Raw genomic sequence first — 12557 nt, forward strand, 5'->3', positions numbered from 1 at the left:
CACTTTTATGATTATATTATGGTACTTTTTGTGATTTTGAAACTTGATAGACACGGTGTTCGTTCACTTTCATTATACCATTGGTTCTCAACCAGGGTTCTGAGGCCCACTAAGAGGGATTGTTCTGATTAGACCTTTTTAGACCTGGAAAAATCATGTAAATTAATAAATCATGAAACTCATTTAAATTTTTTAAAATGAATATAAATGTTTCTAGTTATGCCAAAATGTAAAATATTTTAAGTGGTCAAAATTTAAAAAATTCAAAAGTCATGGGGGCTTTGATTATTGTTCTGGACAACGGGGGCCTTGGAGTCGAAATAGTTGAGAACCACTGCACTATACAGGAAAGAGCAGTCAGGATATTATATCCAAAACATAACCTTTAGTGTGTCTACAGAAGAAAGAAAGTCATATGTATTTGGCAAGACAGGTGAGAAAATCATAATACCGGTAGTCTAGAAAGAGTGAATAAATATCACCTTAAATCAGATTGCTACATCTGATGAAGCCTCTGTAAGTTCATATTATATAAGAAGGTAAAAAAAGAGAAAGACTCTAGAAACCACTGGGAGCGCATTAAATTTGTGCAAAGCGAAATTCTTGCGTGCAGGCACATTTGAGTACACGAGTGTCAACGCCATTAAACTCTGTTATTCTCAGAGCAATCTGTCCTCCAGTGGGACGGCCGTCTACTGGGACAATTCAGACCTTTTCTTAGAAAGTGTCCCGATGATAGAAAGGCACTGATGGAAGCTTGTGCCCTTTACAGAGTGAGGGGGTTCAAAGTTTATTTGTCTCATACTCAATAGGGATGAACATTATGTTTTTTCCCCTATTCTAACATGTTTTGCATAAAAAAGCTGTGTGTGGGGATTAGTTGCTCCAACATCTGCTGTGGTCAGATGGGTGAGAATTGCAGATGTCATGGTCCCTCTACATGTAAAACACATATGCATGCGTACTTTGCATTTACCTACAAACATTAACATTCCTATTGCTGTAGAGCATGGCGCCAGCCATGCCATGGTCATGGATTCGTCTCCCATAGAAAGCAAAAACTTATAGAAATGTATACTGTATACCTTATAAGTTAAATACATCTCTTTTGGATAAAAGCATTTGCCAAATGCATACATTTAAACAATAAATCCAAAAACACTGCTAATACTAGTGATTATGAAATAAACAAAACAAAACTTACTAACTAAATAATTATAATTATATAATTTTTGTATGTTAAATAAGCATGGGTTCACGCAGAACTAACATTCCCATACATATACATGGATGCAAGCACACAATGTCCTGTCAAAGCAAGCTTCCATTCACCCCTGGGACCTGTTTGCCAACTGTTTCCCGCCAAGACTTTGCCAATCAGTGCATCTAATTCAGCCGCTACGCTGCCATGCTCGCATTTTGTGCCCATTATGTAATCTCTGGCCCCTTTACTCTCATTCCCTCCCCTTCCATTTATTCTTGACCTTCTGACAAGGCAGATCTGTGCAACTGAAGCCCCTAAAGATAAATAAAACATGTAAACAGCTGGAGGGAGTCTTAGAGGGTTTTCGCTGCAGCTTTTACCATCCACTCAGTCTCTGCTTACATGGCCAACTATCTAAACAATGCACAACAATGGCAGTGTCAAACCAACCCTGCAAGGGATTTCAGCAGGAACACACAGTACTGCATCAGTACCTGCTTCACATGGTATGCTTCACTTAAATGTTGCTCAGACATGGCCTACGGGGGCAGAAAGGCCTGATGCATGACGTCCCTGTAATGGCTTACGATTATGGTGGTGGAACAAAACAACTTGATTTATTTAATTAAAACGAACTGCAGTGGATTTATTTAGAGAGCATTCATTCCTTTAATATTTCACATTCCAGGTTCAATATAAGTTAAGCTCACTTGTTGCATGATGTCAGTTGCCACAAAACAATTTACAATTATTTCTCAGTTTCTTAAAAACAACAAAAAGTCTCTGTCCTGAAGGAGGGAACAGAGACGTAGTCGACGTGTCGACTGATTGGGATTAAACATAGGGAGCCTGTGATCTTCAAGTACTGTTAAAACGAGCCAAAGCACATTGGCGTGCGAGATCTGCGGGCGTGGGTATAAATACGGAAGTGGATGCATGCACCAGTTGTTTTTCGTTGAGTTGAGCCCGAAGTCAGCGGTGGTCCAGCAACAGTGGCAACGGGACTACGTCTCCATTCCTTCCTTCAGGGAACGAGGGTTACATATGTAACCGATATGTTCCCTTTCAGTCGCTCACATTCAACGTAGTCGACGTGTCAACTGATTGGGATCCCAATTAAAACGCCAATAGTGCTGCCACCTTCCAGTACCTAGAAAAGCCTTCTGATCCACCTGCATTATTGAGGCGGAGAAGGGAGAGGGCTTAGCCCAGGGAAGTCACTGCTGTTCCATAGGACCCACTCAGTTAGACTTGGATAACACTGGTTAAGCGTGCTCTCTCGATGGAAGGAGGGATGATACAGAAGCCACATCCAGCCTGCAGGGAGGTAACATGTGGAGATAAACATATGGACTGGGCGGATTACCGGGCAGTACAACATATGGAAAGTCACTGGGGTGCCTCCAGCTTAACAGGGGGGAGACTCAACCAGCCAGCGGCGGCAGAGCAAGATCTGCCAAGGGAAAGACACGGGCTCGCCGCAGGGAGTCGTACCTTGGAAGAATACACGTGGGATCGCCGTAGGGATCACAACATATAGACCCAGGCTAGCACAAGTTCCACCAGTGCATAGGAGATGTAGGCCTAGCATCGGACGCTCCGCAACATCCAACGCCGAAGGGATGTGGAGGAACTCAATAGGGTTCGGCTAAAGGGGAACTCAACTGGAGCAAGAATGGCGCACGTATCCAGTCCATAGAAGGGGAATGGCGCAGCAAGCCAACAGTTCGAGTGGAATCTAGAATCTAGCGAACGTGTTAGATATCGCCCAGCCTGCAGCTCTACAAACATCTGTCAGCGAGGCACCCTGCGCCAACGCCCAGGAAGCAGCTACACTCCGAGTGGAGTGAGCTCGCAGTACTGGGGGACAAGGTGCATCTTGGGACTCATAATCGAAGATGATGGCATCCATTATCCAGTGGGCAAACCTCTGCTTGGAGACAGCCTTAACCTTCTGCTGGCCTCCGTAACAGACGAAGAGCTGGTCTGAGGTCCTGAGGCTTCGCGTACTGTCCAAATATAACCGCAAGGAGCGGACGGGGCAGAGAAAAGCCAGGGCTGGGTCTGCCTCCTCCGCCTCTTGCAGGTTCACCACTCGGTCCCGAAAGGGAGTGGTAGGAACCTTGGGCACATATCCAGGCAGGGGTCTCAGGATAACGTGAGAGTTAGCCGGCCCAAATTCCAGGCACGATTCGTCGACCAAAAATGCGTGCAGGTCCCCTACCCTCTTGATGGAGGCCAAAGCAAGCAGGAGAACTGTTTTTAAAGACAGGACTTTTAACTCAGCTGCCTGCAGTGGCTCAAAGGGAGGTCTCTGCAGTGCGGCCAGCACCAGAGATAAGTCCCAAGAGGGTATAGAGTGGGCGGCGAGGCAGATTCAGTCTCCTCACTCCCCTCAGGAACCTGATGATCAGGTCGTGATTTCCCATGGTTCTCCCATCCACTGCATTGTGATTTGCGGCAATAGAAGCTACATACACTTTGAGGGTGGAGGGAGACAGCCCTCACTCCAACCCATCTTGCAGGAAAGAAAGCACGAAACAGATCGAACACCTTCGGGGGTCTTCTCGGTGAGAAGAACACCACTCAACGAACAGGTTCCACTTCACAGAGTAAGCATGCCTCGTAGAGGGTGCTCTTGCAGAAGTGATGGTGTCTACAACTGACTGTGGTAGATCACCTAGAACATCCGCGTCCCGTCCAGGGACCAGACATGGAGTTTCCAGAGGTCTGGACACGGGTGCCATACGGTACCCCGTCCCTGAGAGAGGAGGTTCTCCCTGAGAGGCTGTTGAGAGGAGCACAAGTTCGGGGGAACCAGGTCCGATTGGGCCAATAAGGAGCAACTAGCAGGACCTGCTCCTCTTTCTCCCTGACTTTGCACAGAGTCTGTGCAAGAAGGCTCACTGGGGGAAACACTTACTTGCGTTTACAGCCCGAAGGGTAGGACTTTGTACTGATACGCTCGACCCTCGAACGAGAAGCGCAGGAATGGGCTGTGTCGCGGCAGGATGGAGACATGAAAGTACTCGTCTTTCAGGTTGAACGCTACAAACCAATCTCAGGGACGGATGCACTCGAAAATGCGTTTCTGTGTTAGCATTTTGAAAAGAAGCTTTTGAAGGGCCCGATTCAAAACTTGCAGATCCAAGATTGGCCCTAACCCACCACTTTCTTGGGTACAATGAAGTACAGGCTGTAGAAGCTAGTCTTCAAATCGGCAAGAGGAACCGGCTCTATCGCATCCTTCGCCAGTAGGAATGCGATCTCTGCGTGCATGACAGGGGCACGTTCGCTCAACACCGAAGTGTAACGAACGCCGATGAACTTGGGTGGATGCCGGGGGAACTGAATCGTGTAGCCGAGTCTGATGGTATGAAGGAGCCAGGTGAACCGGTTGGGAAGCACTCTACAGGCTTCCACAAACCGGGCCAGGGGGACCAGTGGCACCACAGACATACCTGGGGTGGGGCAGCGAGGTGGAGGAAAGGGACCTGGCTTGGAAGGCCCGGGAGCGGCCACAAGCGGGGTCTTAGTGTGAGATGCAACACTTACCTGTCTCCACGGGTCGACAGGGCGTACGGGAGAAGGCGTAATCGGGTCCTCGAACCACACCTGGCTGCCAGCTGGCGACACAAGAGAGGGCTGAGGGGTGCAAGGCTTTACAGGGTCGCACACCGCCAGTCTGACCTTCTTGGGACCCAGGAACGGAGGAATTTGCTCTTTTGACAATTAGGATACTGCTGGAGTCCGGGGAGCGGTAACCATCTGAAGAGCTCGTCCCCCCATCCCTGGGTGGACTGTCTCAAGGACGCTTAGTCTTACGCTTGCCACCTGGTTTGGCAGCACCTGATACAAGCTGGGCAGTCTGCCTGCGGCTGACTCCACACTGAGGCCTGGGTGGAGGCTGCCGCGGAGGCCCAGCAGGAGCGGAAGCGGTGGCAGGGGGACGCCCTCGCCGATGAGCAGGCGGTGGAACTGCCACGGCACCCCACGGGCGGCGAGGTGGATGCAGCTGCGGTCCGCTTGGGCAGCAGAGAACTGTTAGGCGGAGTTCTCCATCGCGTCGCCGAACAGCCCAACCTGGGAAATTGGGGAGTCCAGGAACCGAACCTTGTCCGCGTCCGCCATATCAACCAGGCTGAGCCAACGATGGCGCTCCTGGACCACCAGGGTGGACATCGCTAGACCAATTGCTGAGAACCAATTGCTGAGAACCTGCACGGCCCGCCCCGAGAAACCTATCATCCAACCGAGACTGAGCAGGACATGAAAGAGGATTCCACTCGAGCCCAACAGCCTCGGCAGCCTTATATTGCCCTTTTCAGCATAACTGACATTTCTGGATCTGGCTCGGACAACGTTACACTCCTAGAGGGAGATAACGCAGCCGAGTCATCATCTCCAGAGGCCAGCTCATCCTCCGATGCTGCAATCGGCATCCTGTCCTCTGAAGGGGCCCCAAATGAAACGGCTGGTCGGTCCATTACAGAGGGACCAGCACGCTCAACGGGGGACTCCACTGGAATCCACAGGGTGCTCCACCAGGTGAGGAGCCCACAGGGAATGGTTACAGGGTGGGTATTCCATCACCCATCCCATACGGCACCCTAGGGTGGGGCATGGTAATAAGAACTCCACCTACACGGATGAAGGCGAGTCTCGATCTCAACACCGAGACAGTCATATCACATTGGGATGGTTCATCAACATGAACCATCCACAAAAGCTGCTTTAGCGTGCTGTAAGCCCAAACACGTGATTCAACAATTGTGACCGTTAGAGGGGGACAGGGAACGACCGCATCCAGAAACGCACGGGTGGAATGACATCTTGAAAAAGACGCAAACGCACCCGTTTTGCTCTTTCAGGAAATGAAAAACTCTCACCAGTGCCAGAGCACACAGGGGAATGATCGCGGCAACACTGACAGGGATGATACAGCCTGTACCAGTGAAGCACTCACTTTCCTCTGCCTCGACCGACCGTCAGACAAACAAACACAAACACAGAATTGTGATGCTGTTAAAACAGCAGTTGAGAGCTCAGAAGGCTCGCGACCACCGCTGCACTCGCGCTGTAGAACCACCAGCACCGGGGAGAGACTTCCTGAAGAAGTGCCGACACACTCGCTCATTGTAATATAACAACTCTTCAGAGACATCGACATCGGCTCCGAAGCGAAAGACAACTGGTGCGTGCATCCGTATTTATACCCGCTCCGCGGGCGGAGTGTGAGATGCAGATCTCATACGCCAATGTGCATTGGCTCGTTTTAACAGTACTCGAAGATGACTGGCTCCCAAAGCGTGATCCCAATCAGTCGACATGTCCACTACGCCGAACGTGAGCGACTGAAAGGAACTAAAGCTATTTTCATTTCTAAGAGACAGGATAATTGCTTCAGGAATATGAAGAAATATGTATACTTGTTTATTTGGCCATAGAGCAGGGGTGGTAGTTTTTCAATGAAACACACTTCAATGAAAAACTATTCTATTGAGTCATGTCTCAAAACAGCCACCCAGCTTACAATGCTTACAACTTTTAGTGCTATTCCAATTGGCTCCTTTTTATACCTCCAGAGAACACTCCATAAAAGAACAGACACTATAGGAAATACTGTTGGCAGAGGGAACTCTATTGTGTATTATTGTAAACAAATCATTGTGACATCAGGCATAGAGTGCCAGACAATAAAAACCATTCCACTCTTTATATCCACTCTATATAACTGTACTAAACAGTATTTCATGTAAGAACTAAAGCATGCCAACTGAAATAAAACTCTTGAAATGTGTACAGGCTTCATCAAGTTCTAGATCATATATCTGAACGTGACAACTGATTTGATTTGAGTTGATTTGTTGCACTGGTTAATAAATTTCTCACAACAACAATTTAAGTTGTACAAACCCTTCTCTGCTTGAACACCTCTATTCGAGTGAGGTAATATAAACTGAAAATTCACATGATCAATTCACTCATGTGTACCAATGAGCATATCACTTGTAAAATCCTTTGCAGTCATTGTGACAAATAATAGAGGTAAGGTCAGAGATTGCCCTGAGCCCCTGACTCTTGAAGTGTTCATGTAATTTGATAGATTTCAGCTAGAATAAGGCACTCAAACTATTTTATCAAATGCTGTAAAGAAAAAGCAGATGGTAGAGATACTTACAAACAGAACATGCAAGGCTACGGCCCCCTCCATTCGCTCCTGGTTGGTGAAAAGATCATCAGGGAACTCATGTATACCTGCCAAAAACACGCAAACACACATTGAGCTACATGAATAGTCCAAGTATAAATCATAGAGCAACGCACATGTGTCTCAGAGAGTCTTCCCTGTCATTATACAGTACATCATGCAATTAAGAATATGGATCACTCCAGAGAAAAAATGGTAAATTATTTCAATCACATACTAATTACAGCGCAAGTAGAATGTGCTGTCATATAGCCTACTTTTGTCTCTCTTAAAGGGATATATCACAAAAATGTTCAAACTCTTAAAGGAGTAGTTCACTTTTTAAAAAAACTTTTGCTGATAATTTACTCACCCCCATGTCATCCAAGATGTCAATGTCTTTCTTTCTTCAGTCGAAAAGAAATTAAGGTTCCCTTTCGAAGGGAACTCAACAATACGTCAACGACGCTATGGGGAAACGCCTCAGGCGTGACAGGTGTCTGAAATCACTATCAAATCACGTCAATCATATTGACCGGCGACAGCCCGTGAATCATTAGCGTGAATGATTAACGTGCGACCTGGAAGTATAAAGGGGCGCCTTGCAAACATGACAAATCATCTCATCGTCTTCAGGGACTGTCTGTTTGAAAACGCTACTCAATGAAACGGTAAGAAAATGAAATGTACAGCACACGAGTGTGTTTTTTCCTGCCTGGGAGAAGAGCGCGCACGAGGGGTTCTCGAGGGAATCCTCTGTGTGAACTGTGAGCGTTTTTCTCTTAAAACGCTCCGCTCTCGTCTGGCCCTCTTCTCGAGTGAAGGGGGTTCAACGTCTGGTCCGCGTGGTCCCGCTCGTGCCGAGGCAGAGCGGCGACTTGCATCATGGGCTTCCAGATAGAGCTCATCGATCATCTTGAGAGTCCTGTAAACCTCTCAAATGATTCGACGGCTGACGAGGGCGAACTGCAGGCACCAATGGTTTCCTGCAGTTGCTGCTCTTCAGGACGAGCAGGACATGGCTGAGGAGGTTTATAATCAGGTAGATCCTGAACCCTCTCAGCCACCCTGCCCCGTGTATGCAGACCTGGTGGATGTTGTGGAGCGCGCCGCCAACAGGCTGTAGCTGCCATGGCGACGCGCTAGAGGAGAGACCGCTCGCGGTAGGCTTGGCGATCGGTTTCTCCCCTGCCATACACACCAGCTCAGGTGAGCCTTCCATTCCTTCCTGATCTTCACACGGAGATCGAGAGGGCATGGAAGAGCCCATACTCTGCCAGTATTCACCGACATCAGCGGGTTAATTTCGCTGATGTTGAGGGGATCGCAGAGCATGGGTATGTGTCGATGCCGCCCATTTGACGAGTCGTTTGCGAACTATCTCGTGTCTGGGCAGGCGTCGACACTGAGAGCTCCAACCCTGCCATCCAAACCGCTAAAGTCAACAGCACGTTTGAATGGCAGAGCATACACGACAGCGGTTCAGGCTGGTGCTTCCCTGCACACTATGGCGGTGCTGCAGGCATATCAGGCCGACCTGCTGCAGGATCCTGCATACCGCTGAGATCCGGTTCCACACCCAGGCAGGCGGGAGGGCCTGGCCCTTCACGGTCCGAGGACCGTAGACAGGGCCAGAGAGCCAGTGTCGCCTCTCGTGCGCCCCCTCCGTGGAGGAACAGGGCGCAGAAGAGGCGTGACTCCCGCAAGAAGAGGGATCTGAGGGAGGTTATCCAGCACAAGCGCACACAGTGTCGCTGATGGATAATCTCCCCGGAGGGCTTCATTAAAAAGAAATCCAGCCCTCTCCTCTCTTCTGACTCCCCAGACGTTCATTACATCAGGCCTGGGGCTGGGCCTATGATAAGAACGATGTTCCAATGGCCCGCCTAGGCTTGGCTAGTAGAAACGCCTCTTTCAGGCATGTAAAGTGGTGGACCCCAGGGTCATAAAGAACTATCTGGCGAGTCTTCACTCCGCACGCCGCAGGTGAGCTGACTGGTCTTTTAAGAGTAATTTTTTGTGAATTAAAATTCCGAGATGTATCTCTCTACAGACCTCGTTCCCTGTATAGAGCTATGGGGTCATGTCAAGGTAACAAGGTAAGAGAAGCTTCCTGGATCATTAGGGCCCTGAAGTTCCCCGTTAGGTGGCCAGAACGATAACTATGTTAGCCTTCGGGCTGCTAGCCACCTCAGGGTAGAGTGGTTGGTCTCTCTCTTTAAATTGTTTTGCTTAGAGTGTTGACTGACGCTAGAGCTTCAGATAGATCTTATGTCCGGCCCACAGGTCCGTTTTGACTTCTTCCTGAGTATGTCGCCCCTTGAGCTCTGTTTGGGTTTTCATTAGGCTGAGCGATTCTGCAGCCCTTTGTATGGAATAATACAGACTATATTCTTTAGTAAGGCTGTGGCTCCTCCGAGCCCTCAGATAGATCTATGCTTGCAGGCTGGCCCTCACCAGGGCCGCCTCTGTAGCTGGCCTAGGCTGTGCCAGGGATATTAGAGGCGCTCTGCTAAAAATTTTAGCATTTCTTCCTCTGACCCTTCACTGTGTGAATGTTGGTTTCTAGCATCCCTGTATAAACAGCCTCCTCCAGTGGGAGTCGTTAGGCCAAGGCCCGCCCCCTTCTCTGCATTCTGGGGTGACTAGAGTAATGCAGCGTGGTGCTGAGGATGGTTTGTAAGGACATGGTAGGCCTCAAACAGGCCTCCGTGGTATATATGTCTTTATTGAGCAGGGTTAGGCCGTCTTTCGCTTCACGAAGAAGACTGGGTTTCCTGCCCGACCCTGCCATGCAGAACTGGCCTATGGATTTAGGCCGCCAGTTTAGGCTTCACTCACCTCGCTGAGCTACTGCTCGAGCGCTAGGTTGTAGGTGGTTGGCTTTCATTCAAGCCCCACTCCCCTAGGTTGGGCACAGATACATTTCTGTCACCCCTAGAGCCGCTGGCAGGCCCGCACCCTGATAACCTCAGGGTGAGGTGTGAGTATTCCCCTGTGATACAGGGTAGGTCTGAGCACTTCACTCCCAGTTCTGTTTTATCCCACCTCGCACCACTATGGCTCGGGTCGAGTATGAAGTAAGCTTCACTTCTTCTTTGGTCGAAGTACGCTCCCCTGAAGCCAGAGCATTGCCCTGAGCTGACGCCCATGCATAGATGGTAGGCCCAGACTAACTGGGGCCTCCGTTGAGGCAGAGTGGCGTATGTTGTACTCCCCTTGTTTTAAGGGTACTAGCTTTCTTGCGGAGTACACTGCCATGGGCAATGTGATTAGGCACCAGGATGCTGTAGGCGCCATTAGGTAGTAGGCCTCAGCAGGCCTCCTTGATTGGACAGCCCCCCAGAGGGCACTGTAGGCCAGCTCACTTTACGTGGTTGGCCTTGGTGGTTCGGGCAGTTGACTCACTGATGGGTAGTAGGCCTTAAACAGGCCTCCTCGGAGGTGAGTCCCAACATTGTGGGACATACCTTATAGCGCTACTGGAAGCCCATTAGTGAATTATGCTGTGTAGTATGGTTTCCAACAGTGTACTTTATGGCAGAATATGACTTGCTATTAGCTAGTAGGCCCGACCAGGCCTCCCTGATAGGCGAGTCCCCAGCTGGCTGGCCTTAGCAGGCCACCTTATACTTTCACCCGGACTCAGGGCTCAAAGCTACCAGTGAGTTCCCACAGATAGTGGTGACCAGGTGGTAGGCCTCACCAGGCCTCCCTGAAGGTGAGCTCCCCACATACCGTGGTTGTAAGGTAGCAGGCCTCACCGGGCCTCCCTGAAGGTGAGTTCCCACGTACTGTGGTTATCAGGTAGTAGGCCTCACGTGCCTCCCTAAGGGATCAGGTAGTAGGCCTCTCCGGGCCTCCCTGTAACGCTCCCTAGTGGTGCTGGGTTTATGAAGCTAGTGGTCTCTTGCTATCAGTTTCAGCTAGCCTTAATAGGCAGCTGCTGAAGGCGAGCTTGCGCCCTGGCTCGCTAAAGTGTTCATTCTCTGCTAAAGGTTCCCTCCCGGAACCTTTTTCTGCCTACAGCCTGGTTTGCCTACCAGGCAGACCTTGTGCTCCCCTCACGAGGGTCTCTATGAGCATGCGGCTGCCTGAGTCTGGTCAGACGGTCGTAGGCCTCTCGTGAGGCCTCCCAGTTAGATCAGCCCTTAGGCCTTCACAGGCCTCCTCAGTGTTTTGAAACACAGACACTGGGTTGATCCGTGGATCGAGTAGAGAAACTCCCCTCGCTAGCAAGGGTCGGAAAGCACTATGCTGAGTCATACTCTCCGGGATATCCCGTCTCTGAGATCCGGGCCGAGTGGTTCACTGCCAGCTTCGCAGTCCCTCGGGTTGGATGCCTTACTTAAGGCATTTGTCCAGAGGCTCTGTCTTCAGACAGACAGGATTTGGCCAGACTAAGTGTCTATGTACTGGCGCCAGGTCAGGCCGTCCTGGTGGCATTTCGGGGCAGAGTACGTTCCCCTGAATAGTGACTGGCTGGGGTTCCCTTGGGTTCCCTAGCCACATTCCCTAGAAGGGACCCCTTCTAATTGGAAGCTGAGGTTCCAGGCCCTGAGCCGGCCCAGGTAGACCTTTCATTTAACCATGTTTATGAAGGTTTTTCTGTGAGGCTGTAGCTTGGGCTATGACCGTAGGGAATGCTGTCACTGACAGCCCAGTGTGACCTGAGGGTGAGTGGTTCTAGCGTTTCATTTGAAGTTGCTGGTTCTGACAGTTGTCACTGCCACTTGGCATGCACTCCCCTTAGCATGGCGGCGTTGGTATATCGTTCCCCATAGCGTCGTTGACGTATTGTTGAGTTCCCTTCGAAAGGGAACGTCTCAGGTTACGACTGTAACCTATGTTCCCTGAGAACAGGGAACGAGACAATACGTCTCCCTGCCATGCCGCGGGGCTTGCCTACCGTACAGTCCCTTCAGACGATAAGGTGATTTGTCATGTTTGCAAGGCGCCCCTTTATACTTCCAGGTCGCACGTTAATCATTCACGCTAATGATTCAAGGGCTGTCGCCGGTCAATATGATTGACGTGATTTGATAGTGATTTCAGACACCTGTCACGCCTGAGGCGTTTCCCCATAGCGTCGTTGACGTATTGTCTCGTTCCCTGTTCTCAGGGAACATAGGTTACAGTCGTAACCTGAGACGTTTTTGATGA

At 49.8% G+C, this 12557-nt stretch overlaps 1 protein-coding gene across 1 annotated transcript in view; it reads right to left on the reverse strand.

Moving 5' to 3' along the window:
- slc24a3 (solute carrier family 24 member 3) overlaps positions 1–12557 on the reverse strand; it is a 172826-nt gene that overhangs the window by 26888 nt on the left and 133381 nt on the right. Inside the window, exon 3 of the mRNA XM_077236978.1 lies at positions 7386–7462. Coding sequence (XP_077093093.1) covers positions 7386–7462 — 77 coding nt within the window. The remainder of the gene's footprint in view (positions 1–7385; positions 7463–12557) is intronic.

Source organism: Siphateles boraxobius, unplaced genomic scaffold (genome assembly GCF_051911475.1).
Source record: "Siphateles boraxobius isolate OS27281-9 unplaced genomic scaffold, OSU_SipBor_1 20, whole genome shotgun sequence".
Classification (NCBI taxonomy): domain Eukaryota; kingdom Metazoa; phylum Chordata; class Actinopteri; order Cypriniformes; family Leuciscidae; genus Siphateles; species Siphateles boraxobius.